We start from the raw sequence: 16,587 nt of genomic DNA on the forward strand, positions 1-16,587 counted from the left end.
TTATTAAATTAGCTATTTTTGGTCGCCGGGGATTAAGCTAGGATTAATAGTATACTTTTTATAATAAAATTAGTATAAGTTCGTATAGCGAATTAAAATTAAAAAAAGACTATTTATTTTAAAGCTATATTTTAAATAGTTATTAAAACTACGGATTAAATAAAAGCGGCGGATAGCGTATTCTTAACGGGCTAGGTATGTTATTTAATATTTATAATACTATATTTATCGAAAGGTTAATTAAAATCTATTAAAAAAGAATAGAATTTTTAATCTATTTAACGGATTTAAAAGCAAAATAATAATATTCTTAACGATAGTTAATATTTATTTAAATAAAGTATTTTTATATAGTTTATAAAATATCGCCGAGTTCTTTTTAAATTATTTTAAACTTTTAATAAATATAAAAATAGGATAAGGCCGTATAGATCTAAAGAATATTTAAAAAATCGTTTAAAAATAAGGGAATCAATTACGATTAGTTAACAATACTTTTTTAAAAATCTAAAAAATAAAAGAATAAATTATAATATATAAATTATTTTATTTACTATATTAAACGTAACGATTATTTTTTTTAAAGAGGTATATATAATTAAAAGTCGGTATATTATTAGCGGGGGTTTTACTTTTTTAATAGTCTTTATATTTAATTTAAATATAGTATATATAAGGCTAGTTAGATTTATTATAAGCGGGCTTAGGGCCGGGGTTAAGGATTTCCTTAGGATTAGGGTCTATATATTACGATCGGCTAGTCGTAATAAAGTTTGTGTTAATAGAAGTCAAGGCTACGATATTCGTAAATAATAATCGTCGTAAGAATAGCTTTAAAAAGGCTATTATTTATAAATTATAAAATAAATAAAACTTTAATAATTAATCGTAATCTTATTAAATAAGTTTTTAATAAAAATAATTAAAAGTAATTATAAGATTTAATACGAAGTTAATTATTAAAAAAGCTATAAAAGTCTATTTTTAAACCTAGCTCGGGCTATTTTATATATAAATTTTAATTATAAATATATTTTTTATAATATTTTATTTATTATTATCCGATTATTTATTAAATAGTCGTTTATTTTATATTTTTATAATTATTTATTTTATTTATTAATAAGCGTTTGTTTTTTATTTTATTATATAATCATAGTTATATAACTTATTTATAATTCTTTTATTTTAAAAGGGGCCGTTTAAGTTTTTATTATTATATATATAATATAGTAGCCGCCGTAGGTCTTGTGGGGTAGGGCCCTAGTTTGGAAATGCGTGTTGGGTCGTAATACTATATTATTAAAGTTATTTAAGCTATTCTACTTTTTTTTATTAGTATTACTGCGGACCTTTTTTTATTTAGACTCTTTTTTATCCTAATGCTTATTTTAATTATTATTATTTATTTTATTTTTATTATTTTTTTGGTTAATAATCTCGTTTTTATTATTATTATTAATATTACGTATTTTTTTATTATCCTAGTATTTATTAGATTTATAATTATTATGTTTTTTTTTAAACGTCGGCTTTTTATTATTAATTCGGTTAAGGGACTTAAACGAATTATAAAGGAAAAAGAGGCTACGTCTTAAAAAGCCTTTATTTTTTATATTAAATTTTTTTTAAAGTCGTTATTACGATTATAATAAAATATAATAATGTTAAAAGCAAAAAGTTAAGGAATTTATTAAAAATTATTATAAAAAAAGGAATTAATTAATTAATAAACGAGGCTAAGGATATTATTATGAAAAGTTAATAAAAAACGTTAATAAAGTAAAAGTTTAGAAAAAAAAAGGCTATAAAATAAAAATATTTATAGAAAAAGGATTATTTAAAAATATAAAATAAAAAAGAAATTAGAAATATCCTTATAATAACCGCTTTTAAAAACGGGATTAATAACCTAAATTATTTATATAAGTTATTAAATAATTAAAATATTTAATTATTAAATCCTAGGGGATTAGTTAGTTAGCTAAGAGATTTTCTATTATATTAAAAAGTCTATACGTTAATTAAAAATAATTACTTTAGGTAGGTATAGTTATTATAAAGTCGGTATAGTATAAAACGCTATAGATTATTTAGGCCTCGTTTTAGTTAGAGGGGGCTTTTTTTAACTAGCTTTTCGCTATTTAGTAGCGGAAGGCTAAGATTCAGCTTTTGTTTGATACGAGACTTATTTTTTGAGAGCACTATTTTTATACTTAGTTGACCTGCCTGTTACAACTACCCTCGCCCAACTTTACGTAATAAAAATCGTTTATTAAATAAATATTATATCGTATTAGACGTTATAATAGATATTTTTAACTATAATTTTAATAACGTTGTGTTTTTGATTAATAAGAAATTCTTTATTTTAGATAATATATACTAAACGCCTATGTAGACTTAAAAAAATAATAACTTTTTTTTATATTTAGTTTATAAAAAAGTTCGCGACCGTAAAAAAAAATAATTAATATTTTAATAAGTAATTATAACTATTCTCTTTTTTAATTTTAACCCTCCCGTATTATAAGGCGACTATATAATATAAATAAACCTATTTGAATATTTATGAGTATACTACTCGACAATGCTTAACGATAACTTGGATTAATTGCTGAACGTATATAACCGAGGACGACTTGTTATTCCAAAAATCGATTTTACTCTTATTATATTAACTTTTACGACGATAAAATTATTAAACGTTTTATAAATTAAAGAAGAATTTTATGTTTTCGCTTTTAAAATTAATATTATTATGACGATAGAAAACTGTTCTCATTTAAACTTTTTATTAATAGAATTTATAAATAAAGGTTAGTTAGTATTAATGAAATACGTTAATAAAATAGTCGACGGTATAATTAAAGAAAACGAACGTTAATTAATTTGCTGGCGTTTTTTGATAGACTTAAATGCTAAATTATAAGGCGATGCTTGCACTTTACTTTTAGGATATTATATTTTTATTTATAAATGCGGCGAAGAAACTATATTTTAATAATTTGGGATAATAATGATTTAGGACAATTAGAGACGACGGATATTGCTAAGATTTTTTTTTTACTATGGAGTTTTCTTTATCTTATAAATTAAATTAATATTTATAGCGAGGGCGTTGTAATTTTATGTTAGGGGGATATTGCTACCTAACTGTGGATAGTTAGTGTTAACGTATAGACTATTATAGATATTCGTATTATAAGGGTGTAGACACTTTGCAGAATAGTATTAATAAAGTAAGATCTCCATTACACACAAAAGCGTACCCCAACAATAGGGGTCGCAGAAAAGCTGCTTTTGGAAAGCTGCGCCTGGCACACCCTCCCAAAAACGCATCCCAAAAAAGCAAGGCATTACCAATGCATTATCTAACATATTATACCTAATAAAAAGACCTATAGATAGGGCCTCTTAATTTTAAGTTTACTCAGCAGGGCATCTGCCTACTTCTGTACTTAAAATTGGCGCTTTGCTTTGCCCAATCACATAAAAGCACGACGAAGCAATAGCAACCTACGATCCCTTGGCGAGACAGATCGGGAAATAGGGAGAGGGGATGAGAGATATAACGTTCCGTCCTACTCGTCGATCTACAGCTTTTACTGCATAAAGTAGAGGTAACTGCAACGTTTGCTGCTCACTTCTAAGGTTGTCCCTGCCGCAAGCTGCTGTCGCACATGTAAGTCCAGCCGTCGACCTCGGCACCTGAGACAGGCCTCGAAGGGGTGGCCACGGGAAACGATTCAGGCACATCGGCGAGCCGATAGGTTCAGCTGGCGCGGATGGAGGGGGGAGCCCTGGGGAGGAGGGTTCGCACTACAGGGCTCGCCAGAGGGCTTGTCCCGCCTGATCCCGTTCCCCCCTCTCGGACAACTTTCAAGCTCCCACAACCCTCCTAAAAGAGTCCATCTGGTCCGTTTCAGAGGTTGGGAGGGACCGGAGGGTGGTGGTTGGTCAGAGGCTATACTCCCCGGTACGTTCGTGTTGGTTCAGTGGAGTTCAGGTACTATCGATAACACCAGCCACCCCTTGCGTCTCACGATCGCTGCTGCTCGTTGGGCACCTCGGTCTTCTGTCTCAAGGTAGCGACGTTTGCATCGTGCGGAAGAGATCCTGGGCTGAGCTGGTAGGGTAGATTTTGTCCCGGGAGAAGCGAAACTGAGAAAGTTGTGTGAGTGTTTAGATATGCGTTCGCAGTAGGTAGTAATTAGGTAGGCGTCGGAATTGGGACGGGACAGGGGATGTTGGTTCAAGTTGGCGATGCTTCCCCAACCACGCGCAGACCAGCCACCCACCACACGGGCCCTCCCACCATACCTTGGAGCACCATGACGACAGGGCGGCAAGATTGACCGCGCTACCGAAACAACTATCGCAATCTGGCCTGGCGATAGTGACAATCCGGAAGGGAGGTTGGGGCGGGGGCGGGGGACCGGGGGAAGAGAAGCAGCAGCGCACATTGCGCTGCCTGCGCGCGCGAGCCTGCGCGACTGACATTGTCTGTTAGATTGGTGCTGCTACAGACAGGTCAAGTTAAGTGGATAAAGATAGAGAATATTGGAAGCGGGCGCCGTCCAAGCGGCCAGAAAACGGCTGCGCTTGGGACAAATGGGGGAAAGGGGGCTTGGGTTGACAGCTCCTTTGGCAGCTCGGGTGCGACAGGGCGGGTACCTAGTGCAGTGCTACCTACCTGCCTTGAAAGGTATGCGATGATGGTGGCCGGCAAGGACGTACGTGACAGACAGACATGCGCATGCGGACTTGGATGGCGCGGCTGCATGTCCCAAACTGATACCAAGTATCATGTCGTCGTGATATCAAGTGAGGATGGCGGGCTATCAATGCACGTCATGTAAAAGAAAGGCCCATCTCAGTTGCTGCAAATTTGGGTCACGGGAATGTAAAGTACGTCAAAATTGTGTGTGTATGTAAGTTTTTTATATTTGGCCTCTCTGTAATAGGGCGAATAAAGGCTTCAGGATGTCTCGCAGGACGAGATATCAATGAGCTCTCTGGTGGATAAGGTACTCTCGAACGTGAGAAGAGAAACAAAAGAAAACGAGATGCCCAACTCAAAAGCTAGTTCCAAGCTCGAGATCAAGCGCGAGATGAGGCGCTGTATAGCCGCTCTTAAAATGTCCCACAAGAGCCGTTTCCGGGCTCTGACCGTTGGGTACTTGTAAACGCCACATTCGAGCCCCAAGACAAGTGAAAAAAAGGCAACTTCTCCGATCGTCGACCATAACGCCAAAGTCAATTTCAATCACCGCCAGGTGCCGTGAAGCTTGGCCCTGCGGCTACTCCTCCGGCCTCCCTTGAGGCCGACGTCGCCCTGCACCATAAGGCTCTTCCACCGCCGCGACAAGCAGTTCCGGTCTTTGCCCAGGCTGCGCGCACAATCCTGCCATTCCGTCTTGGAGAGCTTCAGCTTCTCCAGCACGAGCTCGACGAGGATCCTATCCTCCTCGGCGCTCCATGGCTCTCCGTCGGCCTCGACCTCCACGTTCGAGCCTTGTGTTTCTTCCATGCTGCTGTGGTTCATGTTTACGCCGTCGCCATTAAGCAGGTGTAACGTGTGGTAGTCGGAACGCTCGAGGCCGAGAGGAATCACCTCTGGTGCGATGCGCGCGCGCTTAGGTGTGGATGGGGCGGACGGGATGGGGTTGGTATTGGAGGCTTCGAACGACTGACGCTGCGACGAAATATCGAGGTCGCTCTCGACGTCCTCATCTGTGAGGAAAGCATCATCGCGACCCGTCTCGTCATCAGCCGCGCGCCGGCGCTTGTTCACGCCTCGTGGCGGCGCGCGCTTTACGATGCGCTTGCGTGGGAGGTGGTCGTTGTTGATGGTGCCATCCTGCTTTGCGCGCGAGCGCAGGCGCAGCTTGAGAGGAGGAGGCGCGTGGGCAAGAGGCGGCGTGGGAAGCTGGGATGGCGTGGGGAGATAGTTCTGCTGCGCCTCGTACGATGGAGTGGTATTGGAGATGTTCTGGTGCTGAGGCGACGAGAGGAGGGCTTGGAGAGAACGGCAGGTGTCGAAGAGCTGGCCGAAGCCGCTGCTAGTTGACAGCGTCGGAGGGCTCGACGGGGGCGATGCGAAGAGAGATGCCTGGAGGCGGGTGAGGGGTGGCTGCGACGGGTCGCATGAGAAGGCGGATGGCATGAGCATCTTGGACGATTTGACCGGGGGTTGGTATGCGCTCGTTGGTTATTGGGTGTTGCGCGATGCGATGACCAGTAGGTGAGGTGTTTGGTATGCGACGGGAAGACTTTTGCGACTGTGCGCGACTATGCGACGGGAGAGAGAGCGAGGAGGGTTGGAATGCGCCGGCGGATTGTAGGGAGCGGGCGAAGGGTCTTAAGGGCGAGGATATTAGAGTGATAATTGTTCGAATATTGAATCACAGGATCGTCTCTTTTCTGCAATGAGGGAGAGGAATGCGGGTGAAGCAATAATGTGTGCGAGAGTGTGGTATGTCGGTGAGGAAGTTCGGGCGGGAGACGGGAGGGTAGAAGGAAGGGAAGTGTAGGTAGTTAGGTTGGCTGGGACCTGGATGGCGGCAGAGTGGCAGGTGGCAGAAGGGACGGCGGAGGACTGCAGGCTCATTGGGGGGGGACTAATAGTCCCTGTGTCTGGCAAGGGCGAAAATGGGCTTTCCTAGTGCGCTGGAGTCAAGAGTGGGCCACCTGACAGGGTCCGTTCACTGGCTGGGGTGGGCACACAAACTGCATGCTGCAAGTAAGGTACCTAAGGTAGCTTGGGCCGTGGTCGCCTGGTGTGGGTATCACAGTGTTTGAAAGCCTGCCAACGTGTGTCCCGATGCGTGCTCTTTCACTGACTAGAGCACCCGAGATACGTATCACTTTTGCCAGGGATTTTAATGGGCGTGGGAGGATGAGGGTCCGAGCTTCATTCAGACCGACCCTTCCGTCATGTCGTCGTCCCTTCCAGTTTCCTCCATGAGGTAACGTACCTATGTAAGGTACTCGGTGGTACATCAGTCATAGCCCTAAAAGACATGATGCACTTTACTGTTCTCTCACAGAACGGGGTAGACAAGGTTGCACCTCATCTGGCATGAGGTGGTCGATGGTGATAATCGGAACCCCCAAAACAGTCTGCAATATGAATTACTTCGCCTCATCAGGACGGCCGGTACGGTCGAGGTAGCCTTCCGTGGTCGAATGGCTGGCCACGCCACGCGAACAAGTATGCCATCTCGACTTCTCCCACACTGTCTCGTAGAACCCATCTTGCGTCTCAATCGCCTCGGGCTGTACCTCGAGTCTGGGACGGCGGCGTTGCTTCTTTTCTTTCATCCATCGCCCTCCCTCCCACACCTCTTTCATCCATCCCTCAGCGACCTGCAGTAGCTCTCCTCTCACGTTCGGGCATCCATACTCGCCGATCTGCAAGGGTCAACTCGGAATAGCAAAGAAACTCACCATCGATCCCCCTTCTTGGCCATCTGGTTTGAGTGACTCTGATCTCTTGTCCCACCTCGTCCCGGCCAAAGGTAATACCGTCGGCTCTTTTGTTGCTCCTTGCTTCTTCCTATTTGTCTTGCCAACCCTACACTTTCTCCATCTCTGGTGTCTCTCCTCCTGTTCATGCAAGGTGCTCGCTGGACTAAGGGACATGACCATTCATCTTTATTGTCTCTGCTTCATCTCGCGCACCCTTTGCCCAATTACAGCCTTTGAACCCAGTAGACATCATACATCTCCCTAGGCTTCTCCGGCCGAGAGCAGAGCTGCAAGACATGCGAGACATCGTCTTCCACGGAATTTGCCTCCTCTATCCTGGCTCACTCCGTCCATGAAATCGATCCACCTCAGCTTGAAATCCCCCTCCTATTGAGAAGCCTGTGAGTATGTAGAGAAAATCTGCTCTTCCGCTTTTGGCTTACTGCATTCGCTCAGACTTTACTGCTAAGGAAACGCGGCTCGCGCCCTCCCTTCTGTCAAACTCCCACACAATGGGACACACGGACGGCCGGCCATCATCTCAGTCTCTGTAGAGTCTAGCTCGAGTCACGGGTTCCGTACTCTTCCACGCTCGAGGCGCCGATTGCTTCTGCCAATGACTGACTTGTAATCGATTCGGCCCTGCAATATTGCCTACTGTTAATCAAGACTCACTCTGCCTCCGCGTCTGTCTAAGGCTTCTACGATTGCTTCAAAGGTTCATCTGCAACATGGAGGCAAAACAGAAGAGAGCAGATGATTGCTTGGGATTATCAGAAGGTCTCTACGCTCGTGCTCCCTCAGCCAGGCTGTGAAGGGAAAACGTACTCCTCATGCCGTGCCACCTACCAATCACCATTGACCATCTCCATTGAGATATGCAGAGGACTGCACAAAGAGATCAAGGCTTGGGGCTTCAGCGGCTCACGTCTGTGCTCCCTCCAGTGGCCTCGGGTTTCGAGCGATCCCTGAGAGCCAGGCTCAACGTCTTTTGCGACACGTTCCGATCGGCCCCCAACGACATCATGATTCTCTAATTCCAGATACCGCCTTCTCCCGGCTTACAAGTCGTAATCAAATCTTGAGAGGCCTACCGAATTCCTCCTGAAGCTTGTTTCGCAGGCATGCTACTCTGTACGGAGTACCTACAAAATGGCCGAACCCTACCTTGTAAGTTGTGGACGAGGTGGCGCATGACTCGATCGTGCTCCTGACCATGGAGGTCGGTTCATTGCTTCCGAAACGCCCGCCTCTCATGTCCCCATCTAACGACCTCATGACCCTCCTTCTCTGTGATGCGAGACCACCGTCGAGGTAGCCACGAGGTATTCAAGAGCGCGTGAGATGGCGGTGTGGTGGTGGTATTCTCAGTGGTGGTGGCATTGTTACGAAGAGCGGCGCGCCACCACGAGGGTTCGACATCCTCTTTCGTGCTCCGCATGCCAGGCGCCCTGGACACAAAGAGGGGCTGTCTTTAATGGCTTGCATCAGAAACGTGGGTATACCCGCTCTATCCTGCCCCGCCTCTTCCAACTTTCGCGATTCCGACAAGGGCGGTCTCTCAGTTTCCCACACTCACTTTGAACTACTGTCAAAAGGCAAAATTGGAAAATGTCAACCATTGGCTTTCTCTAGTCCAAATAGACGGATAACGCCAGGCTCGGAATCGTCAAAGATTGCCCGAACCATCGAATCTTACATAAATCGGCTTCAGCACTTGCAGAAACATGAGAGAGCGCCAGGTCAGAGGTGAAGGGGAACGACCACATGGAACAAAGATGCGGAATCCCGCGATTGCCGCCGTGACTCAACCTCAACCAGCAGAGCATTGCGCCACGAATGACTTTGAGCAACTCCAGAGAGAGGTGGGCGGTGCCCGTTGCGAAACTCTGCGATGCGGTCGGCGCGTCGTCGCGAGCCGCACGCGTCTGACGCGCTTGACACGTCTCCACTGGCGGGGTCGCGTTTAATTGCTTGCAGCTCCCATTGACAAATGAACGAGCTGCTGGGAGCGCATGTCCCACACCATTGGCCAGTCGCCTTCAGACCGTTTCACTCGACACAGTGCGCCGGTTCCCTATCGGTGGGTCCCGGTGGATACGTACCCTCCATATCCAACGTCACCCGTGGACTTTCCCTAAACTTCCGCACACAAATCGTGCATTTCGTCCCGTGGTCCACGTCCGATTCGTGAGAAAGAGTCCACCGTTCTGTTTCGAGAAAGGGCTTCTGGACCCCGACAGTCCTGCGGTATCCTGCGGAGTCATTTCTGGGACTGGAGAGAGAGAGAGAGGTGGGCATTTGTCACAGCTTGGGGATTGCCGCCCCCTTCCCCATTCGTCCCGTCCATGTTGTGCGCAAATTCTGCCCTCTCGTGGATCCTACCCGTTTTCCCGTGCTCTCCCGAGTCCCATCCCAGGTCACTATGGTAACTATCTTGCGCCTCCAGGCGTCCAGCCAATCTCTTTCGTTGCGCAAAAGTCGACGGCGAAAGTCGTCCTGGCAACGATCGGTCGCGGGACACGTCCAACTCCAGGCTATCCACAACCTGTCCATCATCGGATATGTCTCCCGCCCGCCCCCGCGTCGCAAAGCTTTGACCGCGGGTGTAAGCGACCATTTTCCAAGTGCCGACTTTTCTGCAATCTGAGTTGACATGCTCAACCCGCTGCTTGACTCGGGAAGATCTCGTAGCCACTTTCAACCATCGGTCTCAAGTGCAAATGATCCAACAGCAAGTCCCCGATGCTTGCGCAATTCAGATATCATACATTCTCACCGCACTTTCGATTGCAATTTGAAATACATTTGCGCGTGCCCATGTTCAGTCTCCGCAACTGCAGTCATAGAAGAACAGGTCAGCATCCGAGAAATTTCGAACCTCAGTGCGACGGATTCACCACCACGAAAGAAGACTTGCTCGAGGTTGCAAGGTGAAGAAGCTCAATCACTCAGTGCAAATTCTTTCCCCTCAGGGTTCTCATTTTGCTATCATGTTGCTTTCTCTGAATTGTACCGGTTAGGCGTCCACTTCAACTGTCCTCTTTTGCATGAGACGTGACTTTTGACAACACAATTCTGATCCTCCCCCGACGTACCACTCAACTCAAGGTCATTGAGTTCAAGCTTCTCTAGTACACAAACTTCAGTGTGCGGTGTCATTCGACCACTGCCTCACTCAAGTCACGGTGTCAAAGCCTGCTCGCAAAACCCTGCCGGCGAGTCGCAAGTGGTTAACGACTTCTCGTGATCGTATCAGTGTAATACGCCGGCTCTGCTGCACCAGGCAACAACTTATAGGCTCTACAGGCTCTCCCTTGGTATGCAGCACTGGTCCTTCACCGTCCTAAACACTTCTGATAGATATTGGTATCTTATAACAGTCATTCATCTACCTCCATCTCCATCAAGCTTACACATAATAGAAGGAAGTCGTAATTTGCCCCCCCTTACGCCTTACCTAGTGGGGATAAAATGCTACGGCAATGAAGTCCCTGTCTTATGCAATATTCACGCCAAGTAGTATCTACACAAGTTGTCAGCTCAACCTCTTGATTTCCACGCCTAATATTATTGACCTTTCTACCTGCATATTTCGATCAAGGCGAAAAGTTTGCCGTCTCGTCTATTATTCAAGCATGCTCACTTTGCCACTCTCAAGGCTAAGACCTGATATCGTTCTCCCTAACTATGACAAAAGCACTCCCGGGTATGCCATGCCTGTCCCAGACCTTTTGCTCATCGTTCATCCATCGACTGCGTACATTGCTCGATTTACAATTTGAAAGTGGGTCCCTAGTACGTGCCACATGCGTCCGTTTCAATACAGCAAAGGAACGCATTTGCCCTTCCGATGAAGGCCTGCATCTCCGAGGCTGGAAGCAGTGCTCAATTGTTTCCAGAGTCTCAAACCCTGCATGTAATCGTCACCGCAGTCCTTCTCACGCTTGACTTCCTTCAATCCATATTCCATCCCAGGTTTCCAAGGTTTCGTAATGGCTGTTGATCTCTCTTCTGGGCGACGGGAAATATGGCGAGTTGAAGTCGTGTCTTATACTGATTAATATGTATCGTTTCTCATGATCATATTTTGCAGAACCCCACATTCTTCTACTACATTTTATTTCTCATATTCAACGATCTTTGGCCCCAAACAAGGCTCAGCTTATCCGATTCTATATTCACATGACGAGATGGTTTCTCTCTGATCAAGTTGTACCCGCAAGTAGGCGAAGCTTTCAGTGCTGAACGGTAGTCCCTTAATTCACCGCTCAAAACTAATAATTGGCCACTCATAAGGCCTGAAGGCATGGTCAGACCTCAATTCCTTCGACTTCCTCTTTACATACCGAGAGCATCATCCATCTCCAGTTGTCCACAATCACCATTTGCCTGGGATTCTCTATGAATGTCCTGCCACATTTAAGCCCCAGAACATGTAAATTTCCTTCTAACTGATTGTCAAACACACCACGAGAGCCTGTCTAATCGGTCTAAGCGAGATGAAATATCAACATCTTCCGCCTCCACTCATCCAATGTAGTTGTAATCAGAGCTTATACATGAGACGAGAGCTCACCACCCTTTGCTGGAAAGCATCTCAACCGCTTTGCATCAAGGTTTCTTGTGGACAGTAAGTCACATCTCTCTCTTTCAAATTGGCGAGAACCCCTTATGTGTACACAATGTTAACCCTTTGATGTTAGGACGTAAATACGAGGGAGGTGCTCGCTTTTTGTTCAGCATGACAGCCACTTGATTGAGGCTCGGAGTCTCTACCACAGAACGGATAATCCACCCTTTGTCCATGTTGCACCCACCCTCCGTATGATGTGGTTCTCTCTATGACGGGAGCACACCCCTTTTCACGTACTAGCCCTCTTCACATCAAGAGTCTGAGATGGGAGCTATCCCCTTCCCTCCTCCTCAGTCTCTTAACATAGACAGTAGACATGAATGGTAGAAGCTCTCCCCTTTTCTTACAACTGCTCTTTCGATGCCCAAAGTCTCCATGAAGGGCGAGTGATCGCCCCTTTTCTCACAATCTCCCTCCTTGTGATGCGTGCTTCCTCACGAGGCGGGCGCTCACCCCATCCCACCCGCCCTGTAGATATTGAGGGTCTCTTTGGAGGGCAGAGCCTCACCCTTCTCAAGCTGCTCCCGTCCTCCTTGTGGTTAGGGCTTCTTCATGAGGCGGGAGCTCACACCTTTCCCTGTACCCGCCCTTTTGATATTGAGGGTTTCCATGGAGGGCGGGAGCTCAGGACTTTTGTTGCCTCCTCCCCTCCCCTTCGGTTTGACTTGATTCTCTTTCTTCCCTCGACAGCTCGAGTTTTTGTTTCTTACCTCCACACCTCCAGCTCTTCCTTGCAGCTCGACCATCAATATTCGCTACACCTTCAACTCGACAAGCTTACTCCTTATCCATCACAATCAATAGTCATTGAAATCACTAACACCGTCATCCATGGCTAAGGACACTCATTCGCAGTCCATGCCCGTTGGTGGCCAGAATGAGGGCGAAGACGACGTGTTCTGGTCGGCCCCCCACGATGACTGGAAGCCCGCGCCTATTCCAGAGATCGCTTGCGACTCATGCAACAAGCTCCCCGGCGCCCAGGCCGTTCATCAGACCTGCAACAAGTGCGGAATCACTGTCTGCCGCGGCTGCGTTGCTGACGGCAAGATCTCGCGTTTTCCATCCCACGTGCCCCATGAGGTTGGCGATTTCAGCTGGGCGAAGGCCTCATCCTCGAACCAGCCCGCCACGACCTTGGATTCCGCCGGCGGCTCGCTCGCTCGTGGTCTGCCATCTGCTGCCATCCCCATCCTGCGCGGTCCCGCCACCACGCTTGCTGCTTCGTCGACCAAGGGCAATTCTTCTGCCACCAAGAGCTCTTCGAAGAAGGGCGACAAGGCCTTTGGAAAGGACTCCGCCAGTCATCTGACGCAGGTATGCCAGCTTTTCACCCGCACCCCTCCCTCTTACACCCAAAAGCTGATTTCCCCCCCTCCTTCCCTCTCCCATAGACGACCATCGCATTCGACAACAATTCGTTCCTCACTCTCTCTACCCCCACCAAGGTGAAGAATTCTTCTGAAAACGCTCAGATTCCTTCTCCCGCGAAAGGCAAGAAGTCCAGGAAGCCCAGAAAGAAGAACAAGAAGAAGGGCAAGAAGATCTCTCACGGTTCCGATTCCGATTTCGCCGAGATGGATGCTCCTTCGAACAAATCTTCGGACAAGGAGTACGTCCCTCCCGCAGAGATCAGTCGCAAGCGCTCTACCCCTTCCCTTGGTCTCAAGAAGGGTAATAACCAAGTCGACAACGTCGCCACCGACGCCAACATCGCTCCCATCGGTCTGGCTCAATCCCGTCCCGTTCGCGCCGCGGCCATCAACACGTACGAGAAGATGCGTAACGCCAACGTCAAGAAGGAGCCAGAGGCCCTGGATGAGATCATTGTCTCCAATGTCCCGGAGGTGAAGAAGACTCATCCCCCCAAGGAAGACCTTATCGTTCCGACCAATGCTGGTCAGAATGCGCGTCTCGGCCACCGCGATTCGTCTTTCAAGAACATCCAGGTAATGTCAAACCCCTCTCTATACTATGACCGTTCACTCATACATGGTTCCCAGGACTATGGCTATGCCCAGCAGGGTCAGGTTCAGGGCGGCAGCGCCTATCTCTACGCCCCCCAGTACGGCGAGGGCTACCGTCACCGCGGCCTGCCTCAGCTTCACCCCGGTGCCGCCTACAAGGCCAAGACCTCTCACGCTGGCGAGGCTCAAGTCACCCAGTCTCACACTGTCGCCAGCCCTGCGACCGATAACAAGCGTGGTGCGGCTACGGCCGAGCAGGCTCCGGCGTCCAAGCGCCAAAACACCAACAAGATGCCTTCTCCCACATCTAGCATGAGCTCCATGTCCGCTGGCACTGCCGGTGTTCCCGAGAAGGCTCAGGCTCAGGCTCCGCTCAAGCCCGTTGCCCCTGTCAGCACCCCCGAGGAGCGCGCGGTCAGCCGCCTCCTTGTCACCACTAACATTGCCGGCCTCATGAACGCGATCCAGAACAAGGTGAAGCTTCACATTGCCAAAAGTGGTGTCCAGACCCACCAGCAGTATGATCTTGTGCTTCGTGAGGTGATTCACAGTGCGTGGGTCACCAATATTGCCTTGACCCAGATGAAGCGCCAGAACGGGGAGTTGGCTGCGATTCAGCTCCTGCGCGGCTATGCCAACGTTATTACCTCCAACCTCGGCATTGCTGACGGCTCTCTGACGAAGAATTGGCTGGATGGAACTGATTACGACATCCAGTCAAAGACTGCTACTGTCCCCAACAGTGTCCGTATCGATGTAAGTCGTGCAAATCTGAAGATTCTTGGAACTACTGCTAACCTTGAAAAGGAGGTGAAGCCTGTCGCTCAAGATGGCCTCAATTATCCCATCGAGGGTCGTGATGTGCACCTTGCCAATCTCCTGATGTTCATGAAGACTGGCGGCGAGTAACGCGGAGGTACCTACCGCCTGGCACCGAGATGCTCTTACTATTACTTCTACACCAAAAGCTGCATCTCTTCGAGTCGCAATTTTGCTTCCCGGCTTGGTTTTATTATCGGCCTTGGGTTCCGCGTCTTTTGGGTTAGGTTGGGTATTGGGTTTCTCTTGGCTCCGTGCCCCCTCGATCGACCTTTGATTATTTTCTTTTACGTCACGGACCTGACATTCTTCACTTTCGGCTAGCTGAAGACTGGTCCGCGGGTTGACTGTGGTCCGGGTTTGGGTTTTAGGCGATACTCGTCTCTCTCATTGCATTTGGCCAGACTGGCGTTGAAAACGGCGGAAGTTGAGGACAGATCAGGTTGGGATGGCTTCTTCTTCGGCTGAGATACCCCTTTCTTTCTTTTCGATTTGCCTCAGAGGGCTCATAGGGTTGCTTAAGCTAGGTACTCAGGCTCTAGTAGTATGCAGCGATCAAGCATATTCCATCATAAGCATCAGCCTCGCTTGTGTGACGTATAATGCCAGGTTTGACTATGACTCCTTGCTCTGCTGATTGTGAAATGGCGAAGAGAGGTGAAGACGATTCGTAGTGCTGGATCCAAGCATGAGCTCGACTTTTGTTACCCTTGAATATTGCGCTGCCATATGCTGCTTCTGAACATCTCAGACACGGCGGGTAGGCTTCTAGAAGGCACCCAAAACTTCGGGACTACTCGCGAAGTAGCAATAAACTACGGTCACTCAACGACTGGTAACTTAGTATAAGAGAGTCACGAATCATGGTAGATTTGAGCAATCCGACTGCAAAGAAATGACAGATTACGGCTCAAACGCTCCTTCTCACAAGGTCAAGATGAAGATCAGGATGGCAGTTGCAGTCATCCAAATGGGGAAGGAGTCAGGCAAACCCCATCTCTGGCCACCATAACCTCATCGAACTCATTGACACCGCCGGAAAACTCAATAGATACCGATTTGTCTACTCACCACCTCTGAATCCGAGTCAGGAATCATCAAGAATAAGCAAGGAACGCAAGGCCCCTTTAAATATCACAGCGCCTTCCTCTCCCGAAAAATCGACCACTCCCGACCCTCGACTTTCCCTCCGCAGAGAAAGAAGTGAGCGGCAACCCACCCGGCATCACCGCCGAACAATTTCACTCAAGGAACCTTAGTGACAGAGACTCAGGAAACCACAAAATGAACGCCGTACGCAATTTTGTTTTCTCGAGGAAGTATTACATTTTCAGAACCCCCATTTGCGGCCTCGGAAAGTCCGTCTTAGAAGAGTACCTGAATCAAATGTTTCCTCACGGACACATCATAGTCAGATTGGTTCGTGTTCCTACACCTCATTGATAAACGTTCAAGGCTGATCACGAACAGGATAACGACCACTAGGAATGTAGTATCCCGCGACGACTCACATCTGAGGAGGATAAGGGGCTCGAGAATCTCCGCACCGTCAACGGCCCTGCAGAGCAGCAGGAGAAAGGAGGCGCAGTCCACGTCAACGAGAATGGCGACGCGGAATTGATGGAGCAGCAAGCAAAAGAACAAGAATATCTCTCTTGAAGTCTATACATAAATGAAGCGAACACATGACTT

General features: G+C 47.0%; 3 protein-coding genes across 3 annotated transcripts; 2 read left to right on the forward strand and 1 right to left on the reverse strand.

Annotated features, from left to right (window-relative positions):
• Positions 1-5,269: 5,269 nt before the first annotated feature.
• On the reverse strand, positions 5,270-6,175 carry CORC01_06871 (uncharacterized protein; the record flags this gene model as incomplete). Its single annotated transcript, XM_022618509.1, has 1 exon — positions 5,270-6,175. One exon carries the CDS (start codon positions 6,173-6,175, stop codon positions 5,270-5,272), a length of 906 nt encoding a protein of 301 aa, XP_022474988.1.
• A 6,765-nt stretch (positions 6,176-12,940) lies between these two features.
• CORC01_06872 (uncharacterized protein) lies at positions 12,941-14,985 on the forward strand (the record flags this gene model as incomplete). Its single annotated transcript, XM_022618510.1, has 4 exons — positions 12,941-13,426; positions 13,504-14,058; positions 14,113-14,832; positions 14,884-14,985. The coding sequence occupies 4 exons, from the start codon at positions 12,941-12,943 to the stop codon at positions 14,983-14,985; spliced, it is 1,863 nt and encodes a 620-aa protein (XP_022474989.1).
• Positions 14,986-16,179: 1,194 nt separating this feature from the next.
• On the forward strand, positions 16,180-16,554 carry CORC01_06873 (uncharacterized protein; the record flags this gene model as incomplete). The annotated part of the gene is made up of 2 exons (XM_022618511.1): positions 16,180-16,314; positions 16,381-16,554. The coding sequence occupies 2 exons, from the start codon at positions 16,180-16,182 to the stop codon at positions 16,552-16,554; spliced, it is 309 nt and encodes a 102-aa protein (XP_022474990.1).
• Between the last annotated feature and the right edge of the window lie 33 nt (positions 16,555-16,587).

This window comes from Colletotrichum orchidophilum (genome assembly GCF_001831195.1).
Source record: "Colletotrichum orchidophilum strain IMI 309357 chromosome Unknown Scaffold_53.1, whole genome shotgun sequence".
NCBI classification, from domain to species: Eukaryota; Fungi; Ascomycota; class Sordariomycetes; order Glomerellales; family Glomerellaceae; genus Colletotrichum; species Colletotrichum orchidophilum.